Genomic DNA, 27,581 nt, shown 5'->3' with positions numbered 1-27,581 from the left:
GGCATTGGTCACTTTATTGCCGCATCATGTTTGACAAGCAAATTCCAGTAATAAACATTTAAAATAAAAAACGCACTTAAAGCTACAGAAAAGCGGGGGCGCTATGTTTCTTGAGGCGCTAACATGATGCTTCAGCTGCTTATATTCTGCCTGGTGCTCTTCATCCTCCTTTATTGGTGAGTGGAAGCCTTCACAGCTGACCAGCTGACGTTCGAGAATCATAAAAAAACATAATTGAATCACTCTGCCCCATTTTTAGGGTCTTGCCCACGGTTATTAGCTGGTATCTGATCAAGCGGTTTCGGGTCAAAGTTCGGATTGGACGTATCTCGCTGCCATATCTGTCCCTGAAGAATGTGCACATCAGCAAGAGCGGTTTCTCGGTGGTAAATATCTCGCTCTTAATCATCAAAATTTCTCTAGAAATAAAGTCGTTTTTTCCCCTTAGCAAATCGAGGAGGTGTGCCTGCGTAGCAGCTTCTTTACCACCGAGGTGACCAAGCTGCTCTCCATCTATATACGCGACATTCGCATCAACAAGGACATACGCAACTGGCAGGATGTTGACTCGGACGACGACTTGCTCCAGCCACAGCCCGCCGCCAGGCCTGCGTTCAAGGAGGCCAAGGGTGTGCCGGACTTTCGGCAGACCAAAGTCCCGGCCAGCATCATTACCTTTGCCCAGTTCATGGCCGTCCATGTGAACAACATATCGGTGGTGCTGATGAATAATGACTTTGATCCCGGCTGGTTCCTGCATGCCACGGCCAAGGAGCTGCATTTGGATGGAAGCATCGTCCAGAATGCTCGAGTTCTGCTGGTGAATGCAGCGCTGAGCGAGGCGCAGGCCAAGATGCTGAGGCACTGCAGCTCTCGCCGTCAGTCACTGGAGAATCTTAACAAGATACGACCTTGCCTGGGCGAGGTTAGCTTCGATGTAACTCTAGATGCCTCGCTCTTTGCCCAAGGACCGCTATCCATGGATGTGAGTTGCCTTTTCCAAACATAGAATTTGATTTTATGGCTTTTTTCCTCTGATTAGACCCTTAGTCTGGTCATCAACAATGCCAAGTCCGTCATTCATGGCGGTCTGTACGAGTTCCTCAGCGAGGCCAAGCGCAGGACGTCTACGACGACGACGAGGCGAACAGCTCAGGCCTTACAGAGGCCAAAGAGCACCTACGACAATGACAACTACGAGAAGCTGGCGCCGATTATACCAAAGAACTTTAATTTTAGCATCAAGGCGGCCACTTTTTCCGCCGTCAAGGAGAACTCGCAGAACGACTTCAGTGCCAAGCTGCAGCTGTTTCATGTAAGAGTTTAACTTGATCCACTTCCTAATAGGTTTTAAGGGGGATATATTATATATTTTCAGATCACAGGCAAGTTCAACTCAAAGGTCACCGATGAGAAGACTTTACTGCCTTCCATGCTGGCCAAGTTGGTGTTCCAGCATTTGGACATAGACACCAAGTACGAGAAGCTGCTATTTGTGGAGCAATTCACCATAGATTCGGTGGTAAGCAGGGCTTTCTTAAATTGATTATAACCTTTAGCTGATATAAACCATTTAGTAATGTTAACCTTTAATTCTTATAAACCTTTTCATTCTTTTCTGTTTGTAATTATATCCAATTAACAGCTAGAGAAGGACATCTTCAATTTATATGTGAAGCTCAAGACATTCCAGATAATCTACAATCACAGCGAGATCTTTGATTTTGTCAACAACAATTTCCTGGCCCGTCAGCGCTCTAGCGATCGATCACAGCAGCTGCCTCTGCAGCTGATGCACAAGCAGAAATCTCTGCCAGATCACCTGGTCTCCGAGGAACCTGCCTCCGGCCTCCAGGCCAAGAACCGACGCGAGGGTGGCATCCTCGAGTGGATCATGCAACGCATTGTGGTCAAGGGCTGTGCGGAGTTGTTTAATGTCTCGCTTTTGATGCAGCTGGAGGACGAGAACATAGCCATGAGTGTCAGTCACACGCGATTTCTGCTAGAACAGATTGAGGAGAAGCGGAGCTCGCGGTACGACAACAAGTTTTTGAATCTCCTGCTAAATCAGCGTCAGTGGAGCATGGAACTGATGGTGGAGACGCTGTGGTCCAACCTGGGCAACTCCATCAATGATACTAATAACCTTAAGAAGACCCACTCGCCCGGGTCGCCTTTCTTTTTGGGCGTGAGTCTGGTCAAGCTGTGCTCGTATGCCAACACCACGAAGCTGGACATTTCCGTGCACACATTTCGCACGGAGTACAGCATGCAGCTGGCGGAGTTTGTGGTCAAGTCAATGGAGTGCCTAAGGCAGTATCGAGGCTTAGAGCCGAAGAAGACAAGCTTGGGAAGATCCAAGATGAGCTCCATTCAGAACTTAAACGATCAACCTTCGTCGTCGTCCTCCTCCTCATCCTCATCTACCTCCCTGCGCGTGTCCTTGAAGATCAAGGATATAACAGCCTACTTTGTAAACCATCACAATGCCTACATGCTGCTCAGCTTCTCCGAGCTGTACTTGTCGCGTGCCCAGCATGTGGCCACTCTGAAGCTGGAGGAGTTCCAAATGGCCATCATGCGTTCGATGAAGGCTTCCTCTTTGTGCCTCACCGACTTTGCGGATGTGTTTGCCACCTGCAAAACCATACGCTTGGAGCACGAACAGGTGGAGGGCACCCTGGGCAAGCTGTCCATTTATATACCCTGCAACACAGATGCCACCTGGAACTCCAACCTGCACATGCATCTGCTCACCCTGGTAAGGGACATGCTAGATCTGAAAACCGAGCTAGCTTTGCCCGCTTCCCCGGCCAAGAAGGGTGCTCCTCGTGGAGGATTAGTGGTGGAATTATCAGCAGAACGTAGCACCATTTTCGAGATAAAGCTTTCCGATCGCCACTCGGTCCAGATCTTTGTGGAGAGCCTCTTCTTCAGCCACAAAGAACGGAACATGATCTATGCGGAGCATGTCTTTGTCAAGATCGATGACCAGCACATTTTTACGGTCAAGGAGCTGGATATGCAGTCTGTGCCGCGATTGGAGGTGCTCACCCAGGAGCGTGTCAACTTTCCCGGCTTTCAGCTGCCCTCCAACCGAGTGTGGGTCACCACAATCGGCTCCTTTAAGGCCATATTTCCGTATGACCATGACTTTTACAATGCCATCAACAGCGAGTGCGTCTCCCACTTCAAGTGGCTCAAGTTGGTGCACAACTACAAGAAGAAACCCTTCACGGTGGACTCTCCGCTGCCCTGTGACTTGGTCATCAAGATCAAGGAGTTCCTGCTGGAGATCAGCGATGATCCCTTCGAAGTGAAGCTGCGGGACAACTATGTCTTGCTGGTCGATGAGTATCTGGAGAGTCTGAAGCGCAAGGCTTTGTTCGATAAAAAGATCGCCGAGCTGTGTGCGGAGCGTCTTTTGCTGCCCGCTGGCACCATCGAGAGTTTGTATGCGAATCTGGTGAAGAAGAACTCGGAAATCTACATACAACGCTCGAAGAAAATCAGGGAAAGTGGTCCCGTACGCACCAGGCTACTGGCTTGGATCATGACCGATGTGGAGATCATGGCCATGGCTGACACCTCCATACATGGCTATGATAATGTGACGCGTATGATGCGGGAGATTGATCACGAGAGCCCCTGGCCAGAGGAGGGTCTGGAGTTCACCACGCTCTGGTGTCGCGGCGTCAACATTAGCTGCTCTGAGTGGAAATTTATGCTGAGGTGGGTTGCAGCTTCTATTATATTTGTTCTTTCTTCCTATTTCCTTTCCTCTTTTCAGGGACTTTCCCCAGCCCATGTTCTATGTGAAAAGCATGCGTCTCTATGGCAACCTCTGTGGCGCCGAGCAGATGGGCTCCAAGCGGGCCAAGCGCGATGTCTTCATCGAAGTGGGCGAACCCTTTGGCACTGATGTCATCCAGCGCAGCATGCCCTCCTTGAAGTTCTACCACGACTTTGACTGCGAACTGGAGAGCTGCAGCTATGCCTTTGGAGCCTGCTGGGAGCCCGTGATGGCCCAGTGCAATCTGAGCTTTGAGAAGATTTCGGCCCCGTCCAAGGATCCCTCGCCTCCTTTGCCATTTTGGGACAAGCTGCGCCTGCTTCTGCATGGAAGGCTGACCCTGATAGCCAAGCAGTTTACCATACTGCTCCATGCCTCCCTGGATCCTTACAATACCACGGAGGAGATGGAGCTGACTTGGAACAACTGTGGGATTGTGCTGACGAATGCCAAGATCATGTTCAAGGGAGAACTAAATGTGAGTTTGGGGAAAGTCTCTAAAAGATTAGTTGGGGTAATGTATGATGTCTCCTTCCTTCCAGGTCACTGTACGCACGGCTTCCCGCTATGACGATTGTCGTTTGCTGCACTTTCCCAACCTGAAGCTAACCGTAAAGCTCAACTGGGTGTGCCTCGCCAATCCCAATGATCATCATGCTGTCATGCCCTGTGCCCCCAACAAGCTGCCCGAGTACTCCAGCAACCAAGTGCACGACTCCTTCCGGGCCTTCCGCTCTTTGAATCTGAACATTTGGATATCGTTTGAGACCAAGCCCAAGGCGGGTGAGGACCTGGAAGTGGATATACCCAGCCTCGTGTTGTATGGCAGCACCTTGCGTTGGTTCGAGAGCCTGCAGCTGATACTTTCGGGCGTGACAAGACCCACTCGCCGTGGTCCTGTCTTTAATAATGTGCGTCCCAGGAAGAAGCCCCTGAGCAGGCACTATAAGAAGGCCAATCTGCAGATGTGCCTGCACAAGTTCCAAGTGCTCTATTGGATGTCCCATGCCCTGCAGAAGGGTTTCCAGTTGAACGGTCGTCGTGTGTCCTTCAGCTCCGAGCACTCGCTGTCCCTCAATCCCATAGAAGATGGTCTTATACATCGTCCGAAGGCTGACTGGTCTACGATTTACATGAATTGTGAGCTCAACGATGCCGAGATCTGGCTGAAGAGCATTGTAACCGAGAAGCTGGACAGCAGCTCTGAGAACCTGGCTGCCAGTGCCGCCTCGGATGCTTTTAAGATTGTGCGCTTTTATTTTCTTAGCGTGGCCAAGGTGTCCTATGGTCGAGAGGCTCTAATACCCGCAGCGGCAGCCACCACAGAGGAGGAAGTTAAGGCCAAGTCCACCACTCCCACGCATAAGCTGGTGGTGTACGACCTAAAAGGCGCCTGGACCAAGAGCAATAGGGATGTTGCCTTCGCCTTATTCGATTCCTTCATGAAATCCCAGAAGCTGAAGAACAACCTCTCCACGGAGGCGGTGAAGAGCTATCGCAAGGAGGGTGCAGGCAACTCGGCTGTGCTCAAGCACAAGCGTAGCGATAGCACCATTACACTGTCCAGTTCCAGCAACGAGGGCTTGCCCAGTGGCTCGCTGAAGAAAGCACCCGCCCAGATCCATGCCACCGCCATGCTGCAGCAGCTCATTGCCGAGGCGGATCACAAGTTTAATGTGTATAGCGATGATCATAGCACTCAGTCGAGGGAGCTGCAGCTTCAGGGATTGCAGGCCTGCTCTGCCCAGGATATTATCCACGAAAACTGGTCCATAAGCTTGGTCAACTCCCAGGTCCTGCTCAAGGGCTGTGAGACATCCGGTTATGTGATTATCAGTGCCGCCAAGGCGGAGATATTGCAGCGAGAACATCGCCCTGTGTGGCGGGAGCGCTCCCTCATCTCGAAGACCACCTGGAAGGGTTTGCTGGAGTGCATGCAGTACTACGCCACGGTGAGTGCCGGCGACAACAACTCCCTGCTGGAGAAGGAGATCATGTGGCTGACGGTGGACAATATCCAAGACAAGGATGAGACGGTGATCAATAACTTGCCGGAGGATATCTCCCATTTGGTGGGCAGTGGACGTAGTGTGGGTGGTGTGGTCTCTGAGACAGTAGGCGCTTTTCTAAGCGATAATTCTGGAGAGGCACAGCCTGTTCAGCTGCAGCGCATCGTGTCCAAGTGCAAGTGCGAGTTCTTTTACGTGAGCTACGGCGATGCCATAGATCCGAATAATATCACAGAGGTGCCGCCGCCTCCCTCCGAGGAGCTGCTGTCGCCTTGGGAGAAGCAGGATGATCCCGTGGATGCCTTCACCCTGATGCATCATGACCTGGATGTCTGTACCAACTCCCTGCAGTATGCCATGATTCTGGACATTGTAAACAACCTCCTGCTGTACGTGGAGCCGCAGCGCAAGCAGGCGGCGGAGAAGCTCACCCGGATGCGTTTCCAGCTGCAGCTGCACTCCACGGAGGACCAGAAGCGGCCCATCCAGCAGAAGCAGACCGTGATTCGCAGTTTGCTAATGAAAATCCGTTCCCTGGAGAAGGACATACATATGATCAGCAAAGAGCGGGTGGAGGAGGGTGACACTCTGGAGCTGCGCGTGGAGTACGACCATGTCCAGCAGATGATCCGCGAGAGCAAGGAGGAGCTCAACACCTACAGCGAGGACCTGGACATGATGCTGCTGTGCTACAAGGAGACACAGCTGTCGCAGCTTAGCAAAATCCTAAACGTGCGCTCCGATGAATCTGTGACCATGGTGCGAACCAACGAGATCTGCTTCAAGCGCGCCCAGTGGCGGCTAACGGAGACGGATGGACAGATTGGCATAGCCGATCTTGTCCTGAGCGCCTTTTTGTACACCAAAAAGTCCAAGAGCGATGATTCCGTGGAGCATCTGCTGGAACTGGGTAACATACGCATGGAGAATCTTTTGCCCCGTGAAATCTATCGCGATGTCCTGCTGGCCACCGAGATACAGAAGGACATGCCCGTGGACACGCACAAGCGGGTGCTGCGCATCTTCTGTAGGGAAAAGGCGCCGGTGGGGGGAATATCGGTAAAGGAACACTTTGAGATCAATGTGGCCCCCATAACCATAGCCATCACCAAGAAGTTCTACAGCACCATGCTCAAGTTCTGCTTCCCGGACCGCGATGCCTCCGAAACGGAGGTCAGCGACGAGCTGGACGACAATGCCTCCACCAGTTCGGCATCCACAACGAATTTACAGGCTGTCAAGCCTTCGTCTTCGTCCTCTACATCATCCTCGTCCTCGACTAAACGCTCTGGCAAGTCCAAAAAGGGCGCCAAGGACTCGGAGTTCTATGTAAAAATCGAAAAGGACGATGTGGAGAAGATGAAGGAGCGCGCCGAGAAGAACAAGCTCTTCATTTACATCAAAATACCCGAGGTGCCGGTGCGCGTCAGCTACAAGGGCAACAAGGAGAAGAACCTGGAGGATATCACCGACTACTCCCTAGTCATCCCAACGTTGGAGTATCACAATGTTACCTGGACCTGGCTGGATCTATTGCTGGCCATGAAGTCGGTGAGCCGTCGGGTGATATTCTCGCAGGCCATCAAGCAGAAGCTACATATCCATCAGCGACAGCCCATCCTCTCAGCGGGGGAACGAGCCACGCCCCAGGAGGCAGAGGACAAGGCGGTGATGCTGTTTGGCAATCGGTTGCTGGTGAGGATTCTCAATAATTATTTAATAAATTAAATGATTTAATATGGTTTTTTTTCACAGAACGAAAACAAAAACCAGAAAAAGGGTGGAGTCTTCAAGTTCTCCTCCAGCGGCAAGTGAAGGAATCCCCAGGAAAGCCAATAAATAAAAGGATATTTAACAAAGTCTCTTTGCTTTATCTATGTATATTTATTATTATTATTGTGTACGTTCAAAGGATGTACGAAAATACAATGTGCTACGTGCTGTGCTGACCAGGACTCTTGGCAGGACTTGACTGCTTAACAGGAATGTCGAGTCGCCCGCTTAACAAATACGTTTCACACACACTTAAATCACACTCAAGTATTAAGCTACTGCAACTCTCTAAATATAATATATATAATATATGTTTGTTTCGTTTCGTTTGTTGTTAGCAATAAAGAAGGGCATGGAGCAGGCGTAGTTTACTACACACACCCGAGTTGTTTATACTTTTATTGTAAACTTTAAAACACTTAAGATTAGGCGGCTTTGTTTTCTACTTGTTCTGTTGCTTCAGAGGGGGCTGAAACGAAAAGAGGGTAAATGGTTACCATTCTGAAGATCTTGGTAAGGATTAGGGACCTTACCAGCACAAAGACTCTTTTGGGCAGCGCCCGCTGCACCAGCTCATCAAGCAAGGCATTCTGGCTTTCATTCTTCTGCGGATCCGCCTTGGTATTGTACTCCAGACTCAGTACAGGCAGCTCCTGCCAGCCCACCTGCAGGGGATACAGGTTGTAGACCAGTTCCTTCTCCTCGTAGGCCATTATGGAGATGTCCAGCTGGTAAAAAATTAAATTTAAGAATTTAAGATTACACAAAGAAGAGTTTAACCCACCTGCTTGTGCCCCGAGCAAATAAAGTTATCCGTCTTGCTGATGCTCAGGTTCGCTATCAGGTGGAGGACATGCGTGGTGGGATTCTTTAGCACCACCTTGAAGGCCATGGGCATCTTCACGAACATCTTCTCCTCGATGGTGCAGTAGATATTCAGCGGCGGCTCTGCTATATCCATTCCACTGATCACAAACTTGGACTCGTTCTCCTCCTTGCCATTGGCGCGTCGCCAACGGATGCAGAACACCCCAAAGATGGGCACAGCAGACGCCCGCTCTGGTTCCAGCGTGTAGACACCCTTGATGAAACCTCGACAATGTCCCGTACCCTGGACAGCTTCCAAGGCCTTGTTGTACACCAAGCGAGTGGTCTTGAGGTTCTCCTGGCCAACTCCTATTGTTGCCTCGCTAGCTTCATTGGCCTCCTCCGAATGCAGGGAGCTGGTCATCACACCCGCATTGGCCACCTGCAGGGCATTGGACACCGCCGAGTTGCTATTGATGATGGTCATGGTGGTGGGTATCTTGGCCACCAGACTCTTGCTCATGTAGGCACTGATGCCGGCAGGTGGCACAGGAGTGGCAGCAGAGGCAATCTCCTCGATCGTCGTTGGTTTGGGGGCTGGCCTTATAAACTTACTAGCCACTGGTTTGCCCTCCAGCTTGCCCCGATGATCCACATCCCGGGCAGTTGTCCAGTCCCTCAAAGTGGCATTCGTGCGGAGCACTATCACGCTCTCCAGCTGCTCACCGGCACTGTACTTGTTGGTGTATTTCTTTCGCTTAAAGCTGTAGTTTGATTGCACTAAATTGTGATCCTGGAGGAGGAGGATAACCCTTATAATCACCCTTATAGCTTCCCAACAAACCCTTACTTACACATATAAAGAAGCTGTCTAGTATCTCCACATCGTCCACGGCCATCACCTCTGTATTGGCTCGCAGCAGAAAGTTCTCCCCGCGATACAGCTGACCCAGAGGCTTCCTATCCAGCGTGTAGAAGCGGGCAGCAAACTTAAAGTCCCCATAGCACCTTACCGTCAGCACATCCTCCCTTGACTTCCGCAGCCTCGTCTCATCCAGGTACTCAATCTGCACGGGTGAAATCGTAGCCAGGCTATTGCTGGGCACACCTTTCACCTCGTGATCGGGCGTGGACTCCGCCGAGCTGTTCGCTGCTGTGCTGACCCTGGCTGCATTGGCTCCACCGGGACCACGATCCACATCCAAGGTATAGCTAAGCCTCTGCTGCAGCTTGATTTCCGCCTCCGCCAGGCTGAAGATGTAGAAGGTGGCCGTGTTGCTGCCATGGGCAGATAACTCTCCCACATCGATTTGGATCTGGGCATGAAGCTTCTGGCGACCCGGTGAGATGTCCGTGGTGAGGAAAACTAAAAGAAGTTGAAGGTATATTTATTAAGGGTGTTGGGTTAGGTATTTAATTTTTTTTATATTTTATTATAAAATCCCAATATCTAAGGAATATTGTGTCAACATTTTAAATCCGTTTTGGTGTTCAAAGCAGGGGCCGTAACCATTATAAGTTTTATAATAAAAACAAGAAAGAAAACTAACTTTGGAAAGCCGAAATTTGTATACCCTTGCACTTTGCCAAAGGACCATGGCATCGAATCAAAAATTGATCAAAACACAGCTAAAAATGCTTTAATTTAAGTTCGGAAAGCTTTTCTATGCTACTTTTTTCTATGTTAACAAATCTGCATACTGAATTTTAAATTTTAAGAAATCAAAAATTTTGGTCATTTTTGAGAATTTTAATGATGTAACCCCTTACATTTTTTTCAAAAAATTAAAATTTTTTTTTTTTTTCTAAGATGGCTAGAAAGAAGCGCCTGTTAATGCTGATCAAGAATATATATGATTTATAGGGTCGGAAATGATTCCTTCACTGCTTTGCAAGCTTAGGACTGAAATTATAATACTCTTGGAAACTCCTTTTCTGCTTCACTTGATCCTATCTTATCGCCAGAATATATTTCCTGCAGGTTTCCCCAAAGACAATCTCTCTCATTGTCTCCCCAGTTTCCTTTCTCAAACCCTAGCTTATCTCTTTATTGGAACCCACAGCAAACATTACCTCACAGAGAGTGGTGACGCCTCATTTCCTCCTAGCCCCCACACCAAGTTCATTGCCATGTGTAAACACCCGAGAGCTCACAAGGCGGCAGCGCAGGTGTTTCTGGGTTTTCTGTAACTGGCTGCTCATTGGGTAAGGTCAGTGTTGTCGCTGGCTAGGCTCTATAAATGTTTGTGTTATGTGTTTCAGAGCTCCAGTACAAAAGAGTCAAGAGATCGACATGCAAGCTGTGGCCCTGCTCCCACTGACAATGATGTGGTTACTTTGGATACCCGAAATATCAGCAGCGGCGTTGGAGGAGCAACTAGAGTTACAACGCAATCCCCGCGTAGTTGGCGGGCATCCCAGCGATGTGCAAAATCAGCCGTATATGGTGAATATCCGTCGACGTGGCAACTTCGAGTGCGGCGGCTCCCTTATCACGCCGCACTGCGTCCTCACAGCTGCCCATTGCCTGAAGAATGGGCCGCCTTCCGATTTTGTGGTTCGCGGTGGAGTCACCTATCTGAGCGACATGAGCAATGCCCGCTTTGTACGAAAGGTACTTCTACCCTCAGCCTACAGTCGCACCACCTTGGACCATGATGTGGCCATTCTGCAGCTCCAGCAGCCACTCCAGGCTCCCATAGCTCGACCTATAGGATTGGCTTTGAGCTCACCGCGTCCAGGGTCTTTTGTAAGGGTCTCCGGCTGGGGTTTGACCGACTCTAGATCCACGACGCTGCCCGAACAGCTGCATAGCGTCCATGTGAAGGTGATGCCGCAGCGGGAATGCCGGAATTTGTACCGTGGCTATCGGAACATCACCGCCACCATGTTTTGTGCCTCGGTACCGGGCCTAAGGGATGCATGTGCCGCCGACTCAGGAGGACCCGTGGTCAACTCGCTTGGCTTCCTTGTGGGCGTGGTGTCCTGGGGCAGGGCTCATCGTTGTGCGGCAGCAAATAGTCCCGGGGTTTACTCCGATGTGAGCTACCTGTCCGACTGGATACTTGATAACATGCACAGGCACTGCTAGGAATCGAAGCTGTGATGGTTAGCCCTGATCGTTGACGTCACTGAGAGTTGGAGCAAGAATGCCATTGAAGCACTGCCTCCCCATTGTGACCCGCTAGCTCTGTTTGCTCAGCTGGTTTAGCTTCATATTTCGGCGAATATCCGGCCATAAAAGCCAAGGCAAGGTCACCAGCGCCACAGTTCACAGCAAGATGCTCTGGCGCTGGGATTACCTGATCTTGAGTATGCTGCTCCTAGCCGAGTTCAGCCAGCTGGGCGAGGCGGTGGCGAATAACAAACTAAGGCGGAACAGGCAACTGAGAAGCGTTAAGGCAGGCCAGTTGGCAGCCAGAAGAACCACCAACCAGGCCAGGAACAGGAATACCAACCGATCGACAGTAGGCACCAAGAAGCTCAACCAGCAAAGGAAAGCAACCACAACCGCCAGCAAAAACTCGGCCAAGATCCAATCCAGGATTGTGGGAGGCACTACCAGCACTATTTCTACAGCCAAGCATCTGGTCCAGGTGCGTCGTGGCTCCAATCTCTGCGGCGGTTCTCTCATCGACGAGCAATGGGTCCTTACCGCTGCCCATTGCGTCAGGGGATACCCAGCCTCGGACTTCAGTGTACGCGGCGGCACCACCACTCTTGATGGCAGCGATGGAATCGTACGCTCTGTAGACTCCGTGCATGTGGCGCCCAAGTTCACCACCGCCAAGATGAACATGGATGCGGCGCTGCTTAAACTGAATCAGTCCATGACGGGCACTAATATAGGAACCATCACCATGGCCACCTCCCAGCCCAAGGCAGGCTCAAAGCTAAGGGTAGCGGGTTGGGGTGTCACCTCGGAAGGCAGCTCATCGGCCTCCAGAACCCTAAGGGCGGCCCAGTTAAAGGCGGTGAAGAGGAACAGATGCAAGAACCTATATCGCGGGAGGGCCACCATTACGAATTACATGATCTGTGCCACCGGAGCTGGCAAGGATTCGTGCAGCGGCGATTCGGGCGGTTCATTGTCCAGGAACAGCACCTTGTATGGTATTGTTTCCTTTGGGTATGGCTGCGCCAGATCCCGGTATCCTGGTGTCTACACAGCCGTAAATGCCATTCGTGATTGGGCCAACAACGTAATGGCCAACAATTGAGGTTTTTACACAAGGAAAGATCACTCAGTAAATTATATTTTTTAAATGTTTTGTATTATTTAGATCTTTAAAAATGCATTTGGCTCTTTTCTTTGTATTAATTAAAGATGTAAAGATGACTTTTTTAACTAAGAAAACATAGTTTTGATCTAAATGTATATTAAATTCCTTAATTGATATGAAAATATATTAATATTAATTAAGATATACCATATTTTTGCATCTTAATTTGATATTTAAGGCCACTTTTTGACCCTCATGAAATGTGAATATTCTCTTTTGTTTATAAAGTCTGAAGGACACTTGATGTTAAACCAACTGAAACTAGCTCAGAGGTCGTGCGATTAAATAAATATTTGTTAAATAAAGAGTTTTGGCAGTTTTGTGGTTTAAAAATAGAAATCATCATCGTTAAATGGTAAAAAAACAAGTTCATCATACTTTGGGCCAAAGAATATAAAAAAATAAACACACATGACCAAAACAGTTGGAATTTATCTTGACGCAAACCTTGCTTTTGGTCTTTTAAATTAAGTAAATTTCAGTCTATATATTTTATAAACAATAAGGCATTGATAGCAAACACTCTTCAGTCAACAAAACTATTGCGATGGAAAAGGTAAACAACACGTTTAGCTTATTATTTAGGCCTGTTTTCGCTAACTTTGCTTGTTTTTTAAGAAATAAAATAAATACTAAGCTGTGTGACAGACCTAGAATAATATATAATTAGATCACAGCTTAAGGATTACTATTACTAGGACATTTCCAAAGGGGTATCAACATTTAAATATTTATCCATAATTTTATTTAATAATTTTTGGGGAAAATCAAAGCTTAAAAAATCTATAACGAAGCCAAAAATGCATTAATTTCCATTCGGAAAGCTGTAGCAAGTTAGTTTTTATAAGATTAATAAATCTGCATACTAAATTAAAAAAATTAAATTTTGCTCAATTTTCGAAAAATTTAACGATGTAACCCCTTTCATTTTTTTGAAAAAATTAAAAAAAAATTTTTTCAAACAGACAGCTAGATCAACTCAGTTTTTGATGCTGATCAGGAATATATATGATTTATAGGGTCGGAAATGACTCTTTCACTGATTTGCAAGCTTCTGACTGGAATTAATATTAATTATAAAAATTAATCATAAATATATTCAAAATCTTAATAAACGCAGATTAATTTCCATCTCAGAAAGTAAAAACTATTGAAATTTGAACCTAAAACATTTCCCCACAATATAAATATTTAATTTAATCAAACGTTGATAAATATTTCTTGAATCTAGACTCACAAATCGGAAGTAATTCCTATGTTCAAGTTGTTTTAATAAAGCCAAAGTCTTATAATAAATATTAGATTGTAATGCCAACAAACTTAAACCAATTTCCGTTTTTATATATTTTTGATTCCATGTCAATTTCCGATTGAACAATTGTACAAATGTTAAAGTCTCCCCCAAGATTAACTTTCTATAAAAGCCATATCCATCTTAGCCAAATTAACCACAATGATTTCGTCACGCTGCCTGCCCTCGCTGTTGCTCCTCCTCATCCCCATCCTGGGATGGACTCCCTTTGCTGCCGGCAGCGTGGCGATAGAGCCCCGCATCATTGGTGGCCAGGTGTCCAGCATTAAACAGGAGAAATACCTCGTGCAGGTGACCACAGCCACGGAGCTGTGCGGCGGATCCCTGATCAAGCCGCGTTGGGTCATCACAGCGGCCCATTGTGTGTACAAAAAGAACAAGGCTGATTTCAAGGTCTACGGCGGTGCCTCCAATCAGGCAGGACCCCATGCCATTGTCCGCCAGGTGGATTATGTGGCCATTCGTCCGGATTTTAATATCAAGACCTTGAACATGGACGTGGCAGCGTTGCGTTTGACATCGAATATGACGGGAGCCAATATAGAGACCATTGGCCTGGCTACCCAACCCGTTCCAGCTCGCGCCTTGGTCAAGATTTCCGGCTGGGGACTCACAACAGCCGATGCCACAACGACCGCCACGCGTGTGCACAGTGTCATAGTGCCCATGTGGTCCCGAGCCTCCTGTGTGTCAGCCTTCAGGGGCGTCCATCGCATCACCCGCTCTATGGTGTGCGCTGCCAAGTTGTACCAGAGGGATTCCTGCGACGGCGACTCGGGTGGGCCGCTGGTCTATCGTGGACAGTTGGCTGCGATCGTGTCCTATGGCTATGGATGCGCCTCCTCGCTGCCGGGTGTTTACACCAGTGTCCCAGTCATCCGGGAGTGGTTCCTGCGCATCGTGAAGCAGCATTCCTAAGCGTAGTCTGTCTAGGGTTAAGTCTAATCTTTAAGTTTCCAATAAATAGTTCAAATTTATCGGGAAAAACAATTAACTTGGGGAATGCGGCAGGAAATAATGTCATATATAAGCTGGCTTCCAGGGCTAATGGAGCCCCATTAGATCATGTTAAAGCTTCTCCTGGGACTAGCTCTGCTGGAAGTCAGCTCTGGCACAAGGCTGGGCAAGATCTTTGGGGGCAATACCACATCCATTAGCGAGCATTCCTTCCTGGTCAATATTCGACGGAGCGGAGAGTTTCGTTGTGGAGGAGTCCTAATCTCTCCTAGCTGTGTTCTCACCGCTGCCCACTGCCTGGAGCGGCGACACCACCAAGTCCAGGACCTGACCATCCACGCCCAGCAGCAGTGTCTGGGCGAGCATTCGCCGCAGGAGCATGTGCGTCATGCCTGGTACGCCAGAGTTTCGCCTTACTACTGCCCCGAACAAGGTCTGGACTCCGATGTGGCTGTGATCCGCTTGAGCCGCCCTTTTGACATCTCCGGCAATGCAAGTCTCATCAAGATCGACTACAATGATCTACCAGAGCGGGCGAATCTCACAGTGATGGGCTGGGGCAAGATCGACAGCCACGGTCACAACCGGAACCAGTGCCTGCAGGCGGCCCAAGTGCAACTTATCCCCCAGAAGCGCTGCAACGAGCACGTGGGATCCCCCATGCAATGGGTCACCCAAAACATGTTCTGTGCTCTGGGTGAAAAAGCCAAGGATGCCTGCCAGGGTGATTCCGGTGGCCCGGTAATAAACGATGACGGACGCACCGTGGGCATTGTTTCCTGGGGCTATGGCTGTGGCAGTGGCTATCCCGGGGTCTACACCCGCCTAGGTAGTCCCTCCATCACCTACTGGCTGAAGAGATTCGTGGAGCGACATTGCTGGTGAAAGGAGAGCTCAGACTATTTTTTTAAATAAATGATAAATGGAGGAAATCTCTTCCGGAATTCGGAAATAATGGGCAGATCGTGTGGAAATATATTTCCGCATCATTATCACTTGGCAATTTGAACCCCCAATATGCACACTCCGTGGCTGTCAGTCTGGACATGCCATGGCGGGTCAGTGGTTGCTCCTCTGGTGTCTCCTCCAGTTGACATTCGTGTTTACCATCTCGGCCAGCAAAACCCGCATTGTGGGCGGTCAGGAAACAACAATCGATCAAGTTCCTTACTTGGTTTACATGCGGCAAGGTGGCTTCTTTATTTGCGGCGGTTCCCTGATCTCGATCAGAATTGTTCTGAGTGCAGCCCACTGCGTCTCAGGTGCTCGGCCGGAGGAGTATATGATTTATGCAGGAGCAAGTCGCCTGGATGAAGAGGCTCCTGTCAGTCGCCGGGTAGCCAGCTTCCACATCTCGCCCAGCTACTCAGGCTCCAACTTTGACATGGATGTGGCGCTGTTAAAGCTAGGGGAAGCCGTTCACCTGATGCCAGGCAAGGTGGCCATCATAGCTCGTTGTACTAATCCACCGGAGGCCAATTCCTATGCCAGGATTAGTGGTTGGGGAGTAACGCGGGAAAACAATCGCAATCCTGCTGCCCAGGTTCGCGCAGCCATGGTGCGGATTTTGCCGATTGAGGAATGCAGGCGATCCTACGCTGGAGTGGCTCAGCTCAGCGACTCCATGCTCTGTGCTGCGATAAGGGGACTTCGTGACTCTTGTTCTGGAGACTCTGGCGGCCCTTTGGTGTATCGCGGACAGGTTTGCGGAATTGTTTCCTGGGGTTTTGGCTGCGCCCGCTTGGCCTTTCCGGGTGTCTATACAAATGTGGCCAGCAGCAGGGTAAGAACTTTTATAGAGGAAACTCTGCGCAGGATTGGGCATTAAAATGACTGGGCAAGGAAATAAAAGCGAGTTTTGGAGAGCAAAGTTTAAAGTGGAAATATAATTTGGGGATAAATCCATTTAAAACAATCAAAGATATTCGTTTGAAATATCTGTTACCTTGTTAAAGGCTAAGTATTCCTGAATACCAGTCATTAAGGTTTGAAATCAGGAAACCGTCTGGATACATTGCCAATTAATCAATCAACTAATTTGTGGAATCTACAGCTCCATCGCCATTCCAAACTTCCTCCAACAAGGCCATTTAAAGTGTCGAGAACACCAATGATGATATGAAGCCCCATTACACAGCGGTTTTTATTCACTGTTGTTGGGTTTCAATTACCCATTCCCTTACCAACCAATTCGCTGATGGAATCGCTCGATAGGCGACACACAAAATGGTTTATTAAAATAATTATTATTTGCACAATAAACTAATGTGTACTGTTGTGCTCTGTAATGATTATTTCCTCAAAGGCATATAAATCGGAGCAAACAGTCGCCGCGCGATTCGAGTCGGAACTTCGAACGAAGAGAGGCGTGTTTACTCAGTTGGATATTCCGGCGACTCGGAAACTGGATTGGGTCAACACTACCGAGGCATGGAGTGAGCTGATGGCGGCTCTATGGCACCTGCACCTGCTGCCGCTGTTGCTCCTCCTCTACCTGACACCGTTACTTTGCTGGGCCGCCGGCAACGAGGCCAACAGCCGGATTGTGGGCGGCGTCCCAGTGGATATCGGCAGCGTACCCTACTTGGTTAATCTGCGCATCAGTGGCCGCTTTATATGCGGTGGCTCATTGGTCACAACCCAGCATGTGGTCACGGCGGCACATTGTGTCAAGGGAGTGGGCGCTGCCCGCATCCTGGTCGTGGCCGGCGCCACAACGCTCAGCGAAACTGGCGTCCGAAGTGGCGTGGAAAAGGTCTACACCCCAAAGGCCTACAATACACGCACCCTCAACACAGACGTGGCTGTTTTGAAGCTGAAGACACCGCTCAGTGGTCCCAAAGTGGCCACCATTGAACTTTGCAATGCCAGCTTCAAGGCCGGCGAACTAATCAAGGTCTCTGGCTGGGGACAGATCTCTGAGCGCAATAAGGCCGTCTCCATGCAGGTGAGAAGCGTGGACGTGGCTTTGATTCCCCGCAAGACCTGCATGAGTCAGTACAAGCTGCGGGGCACCATCACCAGCACAATGTTCTGCGCCTCGGTTCCCGGAGTCAAGGATTCCTGCGAGGGCGATTCTGGTGGGCCGGCCGTTTACCAGAATCAACTCTGCGGTATTGTTTCGTGGGGCGTTGGCTGCGCTCGGCAAAAGTCACCTGGTGTCTATACGAATGTCAAGACTGTGAGGAGCTTCATCGACAAGGCCCTGGCCATGTGATTAGGATAAATAGATGGCAATAAATGCTTACAAAATCTTAAATGCTTCAAGAAACAAAAAAAAAACAATTTGTTTTCTTCTAAATCGATTTGGCTGTTTGCTGAATATCCCGCCCGTAAAGTGTGCTTTCCGTACTCACCACTGTTCCGTAGATTTCCGGGTACACTGATGTGTACGCCCACATTCTGCAGATAGACATTGTACGGATTGCTGATGGTGATCACAACGGGATAGTATTCATTGACCAGCATTCGCGTGGTGGCCACCACGGCTTCCTGCTCATCCATGCCATTATTATTCTCCTGGCCATGACCGAGGTTCGTTTGCGTGTCCAGATGAAACCTGAAGTACAGAGACAAAGATCAGTAGAGCATTAAACTCACTGCTTGCATGCAATTGTCCCGGAAATTAGGTTCGACTTACGTGGGCGCAATGTAACAAATGGGATTGATCGTCACGTTGTCATCGAGATCCCGGCTGCGCGTGTGATGCCGGAACAATTGGCGCGAGTAACTCGAGCTCGAGGTGAGCAGGGCAGCCACCTGGTCGGTGCCCATGTGGGCCTCCAAACGAACAATGCGCAGCTGAGTGTTCTCATGAAACTGCTGGGCCTCCGTGGTGCAGAGCAGTTGGTAGTATGAACCAGGCTCCAATCTCATGTTCTTCTCAAAGGGTTGAGGCTGCTCCTCCACCTGTTTCTGCCGCAGCTGCGTAAGGCTGGGAAAGCAAAAATACTTGAGAGCCTCCAGCTTGTAGCTATTTTGGGGATTCCCCGCATCGGCCAGAATGACATGAAAGTGGCGCACTCTCAGCGGGACATCCGTGAGAACCCTACAAGTATGGAGAACATGTATCTTAGACGGGCTTTAGCAAAAGGGAGAGCTCCTTTACTCACCTCACTATCAGTTGCAACTGCACCACGTCGTCGTTGTTCAGCTGCACTCTGTCGAATGTGGCACACATCTCCACCACATCGCTGACCTTATCCAAATCGATTTGAATGGGTGACTTCACGCTGGCCAAAGCACTCGTCCACAATGCCTGCGTCTCGCTGCTCAGCTGAGTCTTCGGCATGGGCGGCATGCCCTGGAACACCTGCCAGAGGTTCTCTATTAACAGTATACGTTCCGCCTGCTCGCCACGATGGTGGCGCAGGGACAGAGCTTCAATGCTGCAGGCAATGTAGTCAGCCACAGAGCCCGAGAGCAAGGCACAGCGCAGGGTCTTCAGCAGAACGTCGGTAAATATGGTAGACCACTTCTCCTGCCGATAATCCGGCAGCATCAGCGAATACAAGCTGGCGGAGGAAGTCAAAGCACTTGACAAAGACTCGATTAAACGAAGAGAAAGAATTTTACTCACGTCAAGGCCTTGGCATGATCGCCGCTCTTAAGGTACTCCTCGGCCATGTCAATGGCTAGTTTCTTGCGAAACCTGAGGCACTTGTAGATCTTAAACTGGGCCATGGCCTGGCTCAACAAAGCTATGATCCCCGACGAGTGGTTAAAGCTGCGTTCCATTTCACACAGCTGCAAATTGGCCTGCTGCTCGGCAACCAAATCGCCCGTCTTGACCGCCCGAATCCCAAAGAACTCCGTGTACAGAGACAGAGAATTGGGATTTGGTGTGGCAGGCGCAGACTCCGAGGAACTCAAAAGTGTGGCATAAGCTAACTGGGCCGAGTCACGTCGCTTCATCACATATTCCGCCGCCTTGTGGTAATAGATACCCGGATGCTGGGTCTGCAAGGCGGGCAGGCCGTTCTTGATGGCCTCGCAAAAGAGTTCAGCGAAGACAGAGTGTCTGGAAGCAGATTCTAAGATGATTACTCAAATATTTAGAGGCTTGGCGGGCGTAGAAATTACTGCGTGCTCAGCCAGGCATGATGTTCAAAGGCCAGATCCTTGAAGCCCACACGGGACTTGTACTTCTCCACATGGATAATGAACTGATTGATGGCATCCCTCGGGGTCTTCAGCTTAAACATTAACCTGCAGATTTTGTAGTTCAAGAAACCGGCGAGGGTTTTAATCTCCAGACAATTCCCATCGTTTATCCGTATTTCGTCCAGATTGGCATAGGCCTGAAAGTAGTGCCTGCACAGAATAGAACCAGGTAATAAGTATTTTCACATTGAAAACGTATAGAAACCCACTTCTGTCCCGTGCTAAAGTCCTGCCGCATCTCCGCCACGAATCCAAGCTTGAACTGATGCCGTATCTTCAGAGAAGTGTGGGCTGCCGTCAACTGATCCCGGTGGTTTCGTATACGCTTAGACATAAGCGCATAATACGACTGGGCCATGTCCAAAAATGCCGATTCTAGCCGTAACGCGTAGCCCGTGAGGTGCTCCGTGTGTGGGAGGATGAACAACATCTTGCTGGTAATGCCACAGGCGCTGGTCAGGCTGGCTGCCCTTTCCGCCGCTAATAAATCCTCGCCCGGTGGCAATGGAGCTGCCTTCTGCAGCAGAACTAGGCACAGCCGGGTGTTCCGCTCCTGCAGAGCATTCTTCAGCGCCTGGACAATGCCGGCGCACTGCACTTGCTTCTCCGTCCACTGCAGGTCGTTCCACTCCATGTCCTGGAAGAGCACCACCACCGAGGGCAGGACGTGCAGATGCTTTAACATCCAGTTTCGCTTGAGTATGCCCTTCGGATGATACCACTCGTAGGAGGCGCGCTTGGGCTTGGCTACCGGGAACTCGTAGTTGGGCGGCAGCAGTTTGTACTGGACCGCCGCCCGGTCGGCGGCCTTGCGCTGCAAACTCCCACTAAACGCCTCCCAAACGGCCTTGTGCACGCCCACTCGCGCCGTGTCCAACCCACAGAAGCCAACCAGCGGCTGCGGGGTTACGAGCAGCTCCGATGGCAGGGCGCTGGCGTCCATCGTCGTCATGCTTCCGTCCGTCCGGCCGGGGCTGCTGCACAGAGATTGAGTTGGGATGACGGCTTCTTCAGCAACGGCCACTCCTCTCCTTGGCTCCAATGTGTGATGATCTTCTCCAGCTACGTTGTCCTCGGTCGACAGTGTTGCCAACTCTTGGCTCATAATAAGGGCAAACTAGCCTGAAAAAAGCTAGAATAGTCTGGAAGTTCTAATGGTATCTAGAAAATTGCTAGTGGTCTATAAGCTTTTCAAGCATATTTTTAATTAATATTAATATTATTAATTAGAACAACATTAATGTATCTCTCGTAATCCGTATACATAAATATAAAATTTGTATTTATCAATTGAAAAAAGTCCAGATCTAGTGCAAGAATGGCTAAATTGGCTGCACTGTCGGTAAAGTTAAAAAACATCGATAGGTGATTCCGTATATCGATATTTCTGATTATTTGTTAGCTATAAATTGCTAATTTAGCTATTTCAGCCCCCGAAATCCTGACACAACGTACTCTGGCAACACTGGCTGACACGTAGCTCATTCGTATTGTTATTTTCGGCAAGGTAAGATTTAAAATCACAGCTTGTCGAGCTCGAATCGGACAATTTCACACACAAACTGGGCAATTAACTGAGCTCCCTTTCTTTGCGATTATTGCAGTGTGCGACGCGTGCATCCAACACAAACTAAACACAAAAATGGCTCCACCACAGAGAATGCGCGTCGCCAACGAGAAGGCCAGCAAATATGTGACGATGCGTGGCAATGTCCCCAAATCCTCGGTGAGTGTGGGCTTAAGATTAAGCTAAAATAGGCTCCGAAAGTGCATACGGAATTATATAGAAGGAAAATGTATCTGGAGGCGATAATCAATTGCAAAAAGTGCCACGCCGTCATTGATTTTATTGCTGATGCGTGTGTATGTGTGTGTGTTGTGTGTCTGTGTGAGGAGGGCGGGGGAAGCTGGTGTTTGTGCGAGTGTTATCGGCTCTTCTGGAAATTTGATTAGATGTTCGCCATCGACTCTCGCCCCGCTAATTCCACTTATCTGCCATTGCATGTCACAGCTAATCTCTACATATTTCCCATTGCAGAAAACGAAAGAGGGTCAGTATCCCGTGGGTCCCTGGCTCCTGGCGCTGTTCATCTTCGTGGTCTGCGGCTCGGCCATTTTCCAGATCATTCAGTCGATTCGTGCCGCGTAAGGAGAGCTCTCCCTTCGTTCCGCTCCGCACAAGTCACCAGCTAGGATGGGACACCTTTTCGCAACTTTCCTATAGACTTTCCCCAACACTCACTCAGAACAGAACCGTAGCTGAATTTCCTGATTCCTGATGAAACCCCCGGCAACATGTGCAAATACCCATACAAATTTAACTTGGCTTTCCAGTTGATTTTCGTGTCTGCAATATGTATTTTCTAAACACAACATACAAACTTTAAGTCCATTTAACGCGTTTTGCATTAATTGTAATAATTGTAAGCTCCGCAGCCAACTGAACGTTATGTGCATTCCTGCTAAAATGTCTCCTACACTCACAGAAATAGCTGAACGAGATCCGGAAACCTGGATCCGGGCTTAAAGGCGATATATGTAATGCATTTTAAAGATGCTTCTCGATGCTCGAGTTCTTTGAATAGTGCAAAAAAAAAAAGTGTTTAAGCGTTGTTTTCTAATGCAAAAAGACGAGTAGAGAAGAAAACTATGAGTACATACATAACAATGAGGAATATATAATATATGATAATTTTTTTACCTAAAGAGAGTTGTTTATATTAGGGAAAGGGAAGGGTATTCATATTTCCAATTGAAGATTGTACTATAACTTTCGAGATAGAGTGAATTTTATTTCGGGCTCACTCACAAAGAAAGTTCCATCACTAATCTCTGTGCAGCCCTGGTTTTGCCTCTGAAACAGCTGATTGGACGCCTCGAAAAGAAACAAAGTTGAATTCTCTTAAAATTAACGCTTAAAAATGCATTTATTTGTGATTATTAAATAGTACACATAATAATAAGTTAATGCATCGCCTATTTACATCGGTCAACATCCAAATAATGTCAAAAAATAAAGGGAAAGCCAAGGCAGCCGCCGAAGCAACAAAATCAACGCCGGCAAAGGAGGAAGCCGGTCCAATTACAGTGGACAAAACGGGCAATATATGCATACAAATACTGGCCAAGCCAGGTGCCAAGCAGAATGGCATCACAGGAATCGGTTCGGAGGGCGTGGGCGTCCAAATAGCCGCTCCGCCCAGCGAGGGCGAGGCCAACGCCGAGCTGGTAAAGTTCCTCTCGAAAGTTCTTGGCCTGCGCAAGAGCGACGTGTCGCTGGACAAGGGATCTCGGTCTCGCAACAAGATAATACTCATCAGCAAAGGAGCCAGCACAGTGGAGGCCATTGAGCAGCTGCTGAGAAAAGAATCAGAATCGTAGGCAACACAAACTGTTCCCCCCCGTGAACCAAATAAAAATTCCTGGTAATTGATTTTTAAAACACATTTGCTTGTTTATTATTTGGTTTTTTGTTCATCGATCGGGTCATCAAACCTTAATTATACATTTACTCTCCATTCTTTATATTGTAGCTATCAACTAGATCGCGTGTGTATGTAGTCTTTAGGTTTTTACATAAATTACTTGGATTCTAAATTAGAAGTTCTTAAAACGACAACTGCTCTCCTGCTTTTGAATGTTTGTTACGAGTGTTTTTTGTTTGAGTCTGTTTATGAATAAGCGTATGTCTTTGTCGCTTATAACGCGGCAAAATGTTAGAAATGACAATACAAAATTTAACTCTGCTGTCAACTTAGTACGAAAGGTCGAAACGCAAGTAAATTGTGCATCTGAATGTGAGTGACTGGATGAATTTTGGTGGCTTGGGATGTTGTTGGGTGTGGGTGGAGTGTGCGCTTAATCGACCTCCTCCATGTGGGAAGCGTCCTCGGTGTCCTCAACCAGCGAGGGGGCATCGCCGGCGCTCTGGGCATCCTCGGTGGTCATTGGCTCGTCCTCGTCGATGCCCAGACCCAGCTTGATCATGCGGTAGATGCGGCTGGCGTGCACCTGGGGGCTGTCCAGCGAGAAACCGGATGAGAGCAGAGAGGTCTCGAACAGCAGGATGACCAGATCCTTGACGGCCTTGTCGTTCTTATCGGCATCGGCCTTCTGGCGCAGAGTCTCCACAATGGGGTGATCGGGGTTGATCTCAAGCTGCTTCTTGCCAGCCATGTAGCCCATGGTGGCGGTGTCGCGCAGAGCCTGAGCCTTCATGATGCGCTCCATGTTGGCAGACCAGCCGAACTGCGAGGTGACAATGCAGCAGGGCGAATCGACCAGACGGTTCGACACGACAACCTTCTCAACCTTGTTGTCCAGAATGGACTTCATCAGCTTGCACAGGCTCTCGAACTTGGCCTTGTCCTCCTCGCGCTTCTTCTTCTCGGCCTCATCCTCGGGCAGCTCCAGACCCTCCTTGGTGACAGACACCAGCTGCTTGCCCTTGTACTCCTTCAGATGCTGGATGACGTACTCATCGATGGGCTCGGTCATGTAGACGACTTCAAAGCCGCGGGCCTTGACGCGCTCCACAAAGGCAGAGTTGCTGACCTGGTCCTTGGACTCACCGGTGATGAAGTAGACGTGCTTCTGGTTCTCCTTCATGCGCGACACGTAGTCGGACAGGGAGCAGAAATCGTCGCCAGAGGCGGAGGTGTGGAAGCGCAAGAAGTCGGCCAGCTTGGCACGGTTGTTGCTGTCCTCGTGCACGCCCAGCTTGAGGTTCTTGCTGAACTGGTCGTAGAACTTCTTGTAGTTCTCCTTGTCCTCGGTCAGCTCCTCAATCAGCTCCATGGTCTTCTTGACCAGGTTCTTGCGGATCACCTTCAGCACCTTGTTCTGCTGCAACATCTCACGGGAGATGTTCAGGGGCAGATCCTCAGAGTCGACCACGCCCTTGATGAAGTTCAAGTACTCGGGGATGAGGTCCTCGCAGTTGTCCATGATGAAGACACGGCGGACGTACAGCTTGATGTTGTTGCGCTTCTTCTGGTTCTCAAACAGATCGAAGGGGGTGCGACGGGGGATGAAGAGCAGGGCACGGAACTCCAGCTGTCCCTCAACCGAGAAGTGCTTCACGGCCAAATGGTCCTCCCAGTCGTTGGTCAGCGACTTGTAGAACTCGCCGTACTCCTCCTGGGAGATATCATCGGGGTTGCGAGTCCAGATGGGCTTGGTCTTGTTCAGCTCCTCATCCTCGGTGTACTTTTCCTTGATGGTCTTCTTCTTCTTGGCATCCTTATCCTTCTTGTCGGCATCCTCATCCTCGCCAACATCCTCGATCTTGGGCTCATCGGTGTCCATCTCCTTCTCGTCCTCCTTCTTCTCATCATCAGCCTCATCGTCGCTCACCTCCTTCTCGCGCTCCTTCTCGACGAGCAGCTTGATGGGGTAGCCAATGAACTGCGAGTGCTTGTTGACGATCTCCTTGATCTTGCTCTCCTCAAGGTAATCGGTCTGATCCTCCTTGATGTACAGCACGATCTTGGTACCGCGGCCCAGAGGCTCAGAGTTGTCAGCACGCACGGTGAAGGAACCGCCGGCGGACGACTCCCAGATGTACTGCTCGTCATCGTTGTTCTTCGAGGTGACAGTCACCTTGTCGGCGACCAAGTAGGCGGAGTAGAAACCCACACCGAACTGACCGATCATGGAAATATCGGCGCCGGCCTGCAGAGCCTCCATGAAAGCCTTGGTGCCAGACTTGGCGATGGTTCCCAGGTTGTTGACCAGATCGGACTTGGTCATGCCGATACCAGTATCGATGATGGTCAGCGTGCCGGCCGTCTTGTTGGGAATGAGCTTGATGTACAGCTCCTTGCCAGAGTCCAGCTTGCTGGGATCAGTCAGCGACTCGTAGCGGATCTTGTCCAGAGCATCGGAGGCGTTCGAGATCAACTCACGGAGGAAGATCTCCTTGTTCGAGTAGAATGTGTTGATGATCAGCGACATCAGCTGAGCGATCTCAGCCTGGAAGGCGAAGGTCTCTGCTTCCTCAGGCATCTGGAAGGGATTGGGGTTGAATGCGAAGATTAGTTTTAATTCAGATTTGTAAATGGATTAGGAAAACTGAAGCAGCTGCTTGCGCTTCTCTCTCTCTCTCTCTGCTCTCTTCCACCACCGCATGCGTGTCTACGCAAATACAATGGTGGTAGCAAAAATAGCAACCTAGGGATGACGCACATTATACTAAGCACATTACATACATTTTCTAAATTAAAAACAAGCTATCAAATACATGTGTTGTTTTTTAATGACTTGAAGTTGAACTAAAAACCCAAATTAGAGAAGCTTTTAGTTTGTTCTAGAAACAAATTTAATATCAGCCCTTTTAATCTCACCACCACTGTATATACGAATGGCTGTGTGCGTGTGAGTGCACATTGAAAATTCGTACATAACCAAGTTAGCAATCGGAAAAATCTAGAAAGCTAAGAGAAACAATCTCCTTGACAACGGTTATTAACTTGAAACCAAATTAAAAGAAATAGTATTGAATATAAAGACTTTTTTCACCGACTGACGCCATTTCATTTGGCCGCATTGCTCATTGGCCTGCATGTGTGTGTATGTGAGACATGTGCAAAGTACGCCTAAATGTGTCCGTGTAAATGCAAATGCAAGAAAAAGCACATGTGGGGTTAAGGAATAAGAGTGGTTTTTAAATTAATAGACCCATTTTGCATATTGTTTAATTCATCAATCATGGAAAAGAAGTTTCCAGAATGTTCCCTGGCCGAAAAGCCGGCATTTTCTGCGAATGTATGCGTATGTGTGTCTTGAATCACCCTTAAAACGCCGCAAAAATTATTTAAGCAATGACAGCAAGATAGAGAATTAATTAAGAACGCCTAAATCTTGCATCACTTGGCTTCTAGAACTTTAAAATCAATATTCGGCAAATGGGTCAAGAACACTTCAGACCGTATGCGTTTTCTTGCACATTTTCTTTGTTTTAGATCACCGCATTCGATTACTCACCTTGTATGTTATTCTTTCTATTCACAGAATAAAGGTAAAAATGTATAAATTTTCACTTTGCTTTGTTGCAAGAATGAGAAATTCACAAACTTATTTCGCTTCGCAAACAGACGTTGACTGTCGACGCACACCGAACGAAATTTTTCAAGACTGAAACCGGCAACGCGAGCGCAGCGGCTTTTATAGAAAAACTGCCCCAGCCGACCGAACGTTCTAGACGCTTCTAGAGGTTTCCACACGCCAGGGACTACACTTCCGGTTAGTTTTTGCCCGCGGTGCGGCTATCAGTGTTGTGAACTGCTCGAAAAGTGCGCAACCTGTGCGGGCGAATTCAAAAGTTGTACTGAAACTGAATTGGAGAGGTGACTAAAAGTGGGGAAAAGAAATTTGGATCAGAGATTACTTGATTTACGAGTATAATATTTGTGGGGGAGAAGGCCTACTTAGGCAGTAGATGGTACCTGCGCATTATTTATTTCTTTATATAATTTATTTTTCTG

General features: G+C 48.8%; 11 protein-coding genes across 11 annotated transcripts; 9 read left to right on the top strand and 2 right to left on the bottom strand.

Annotated features, from left to right (window-relative positions):
* Window positions 1-4: 4 nt before the first annotated feature.
* Window positions 5-7,886, top strand: hob (bridge-like lipid transfer protein family member hobbit). Its single transcript, XM_017174181.3, has 9 exons — window positions 5-176; window positions 260-386; window positions 449-985; window positions 1,043-1,315; window positions 1,379-1,522; window positions 1,646-3,732; window positions 3,791-4,271; window positions 4,336-7,497; window positions 7,558-7,886. The coding sequence occupies exons 1-9, from the start codon at window positions 124-126 to the stop codon at window positions 7,615-7,617; spliced, it is 6,924 nt and encodes a 2,307-aa protein (XP_017029670.1). The 5' UTR covers window positions 5-123; the 3' UTR covers window positions 7,618-7,886.
* A 56-nt stretch (window positions 7,887-7,942) lies between these two features.
* Window positions 7,943-21,217, bottom strand: gry (trafficking protein particle complex subunit 11 gry). Its single transcript, XM_017174182.2, has 10 exons — window positions 20,307-21,217; window positions 20,017-20,247; window positions 19,514-19,954; window positions 19,047-19,448; window positions 18,575-18,982; window positions 18,291-18,493; window positions 9,237-9,748; window positions 8,360-9,175; window positions 8,109-8,303; window positions 7,943-8,044 (listed from the first exon to the last, which is right to left on the bottom strand). Exons 1-10 carry the CDS (start codon window positions 21,200-21,202, stop codon window positions 8,018-8,020), a joined length of 4,131 nt encoding a protein of 1,376 aa, XP_017029671.1. The 5' UTR covers window positions 21,203-21,217; the 3' UTR covers window positions 7,943-8,017.
* On the top strand, window positions 10,665-11,473 carry LOC108079763 (trypsin beta). The gene has a single exon (XM_017174185.3). The coding sequence runs from the start codon at window positions 10,676-10,678 to the stop codon at window positions 11,471-11,473; it is 798 nt and encodes a 265-aa protein (XP_017029674.1). The 5' UTR covers window positions 10,665-10,675.
* On the top strand, window positions 11,613-12,614 carry LOC108079697 (uncharacterized). The gene has a single exon (XM_017174102.3). It carries the CDS (start codon window positions 11,664-11,666, stop codon window positions 12,600-12,602), a length of 939 nt encoding a protein of 312 aa, XP_017029591.2. The 5' UTR covers window positions 11,613-11,663; the 3' UTR covers window positions 12,603-12,614.
* On the top strand, window positions 14,119-14,895 carry LOC108079764 (seminase). The gene has a single exon (XM_017174187.2). It carries the CDS (start codon window positions 14,119-14,121, stop codon window positions 14,893-14,895), a length of 777 nt encoding a protein of 258 aa, XP_017029676.1.
* Window positions 15,043-15,819, top strand: LOC108079765 (trypsin epsilon). The gene has a single exon (XM_017174188.2). It carries the CDS (start codon window positions 15,043-15,045, stop codon window positions 15,817-15,819), a length of 777 nt encoding a protein of 258 aa, XP_017029677.1.
* LOC108079696 (seminase) lies at window positions 15,960-16,762 on the top strand. The gene has a single exon (XM_017174101.2). The coding sequence runs from the start codon at window positions 15,986-15,988 to the stop codon at window positions 16,760-16,762; it is 777 nt and encodes a 258-aa protein (XP_017029590.1). The 5' UTR covers window positions 15,960-15,985.
* On the top strand, window positions 17,292-18,197 carry LOC108079762 (seminase). Its single transcript, XM_017174184.3, has one exon. It carries the CDS (start codon window positions 17,378-17,380, stop codon window positions 18,149-18,151), a length of 774 nt encoding a protein of 257 aa, XP_017029673.2. The 5' UTR covers window positions 17,292-17,377; the 3' UTR covers window positions 18,152-18,197.
* Window positions 21,218-21,475: 258 nt separating the features above from the next.
* Window positions 21,476-22,803, top strand: LOC108079767 (stress-associated endoplasmic reticulum protein 2). Its single transcript, XM_017174190.3, has 3 exons — window positions 21,476-21,604; window positions 21,702-21,823; window positions 22,136-22,803. The coding sequence occupies exons 2-3, from the start codon at window positions 21,740-21,742 to the stop codon at window positions 22,244-22,246; spliced, it is 195 nt and encodes a 64-aa protein (XP_017029679.1). The 5' UTR covers window positions 21,476-21,604; window positions 21,702-21,739; the 3' UTR covers window positions 22,247-22,803.
* Window positions 22,804-22,933: 130 nt separating this feature from the next.
* LOC108079766 (UPF0235 protein C15orf40 homolog) lies at window positions 22,934-23,543 on the top strand. The gene has a single exon (XM_017174189.3). It carries the CDS (start codon window positions 23,065-23,067, stop codon window positions 23,476-23,478), a length of 414 nt encoding a protein of 137 aa, XP_017029678.1. The 5' UTR covers window positions 22,934-23,064; the 3' UTR covers window positions 23,479-23,543.
* On the bottom strand, window positions 23,527-27,405 carry Hsp83 (Heat shock protein 83). The gene is made up of 2 exons (XM_017174183.3): window positions 27,082-27,405; window positions 23,527-26,103 (listed from the first exon to the last, which is right to left on the bottom strand). The coding sequence occupies exon 2, from the start codon at window positions 26,101-26,103 to the stop codon at window positions 23,956-23,958; it is 2,148 nt and encodes a 715-aa protein (XP_017029672.1). The 5' UTR covers window positions 27,082-27,405; the 3' UTR covers window positions 23,527-23,955.
* Window positions 27,406-27,581: the final 176 nt, after the last annotated feature.

The sequence above is a fragment of the Drosophila kikkawai genome, chromosome 3L, assembly GCF_030179895.1.
Source record: "Drosophila kikkawai strain 14028-0561.14 chromosome 3L, DkikHiC1v2, whole genome shotgun sequence".
In the NCBI taxonomy this organism is placed as follows: domain Eukaryota; kingdom Metazoa; phylum Arthropoda; class Insecta; order Diptera; family Drosophilidae; genus Drosophila; species Drosophila kikkawai.
The sequence above is the reverse complement of the archived record's forward strand: the minus strand, read 5'-3'. Positions and strand labels throughout refer to the sequence as shown.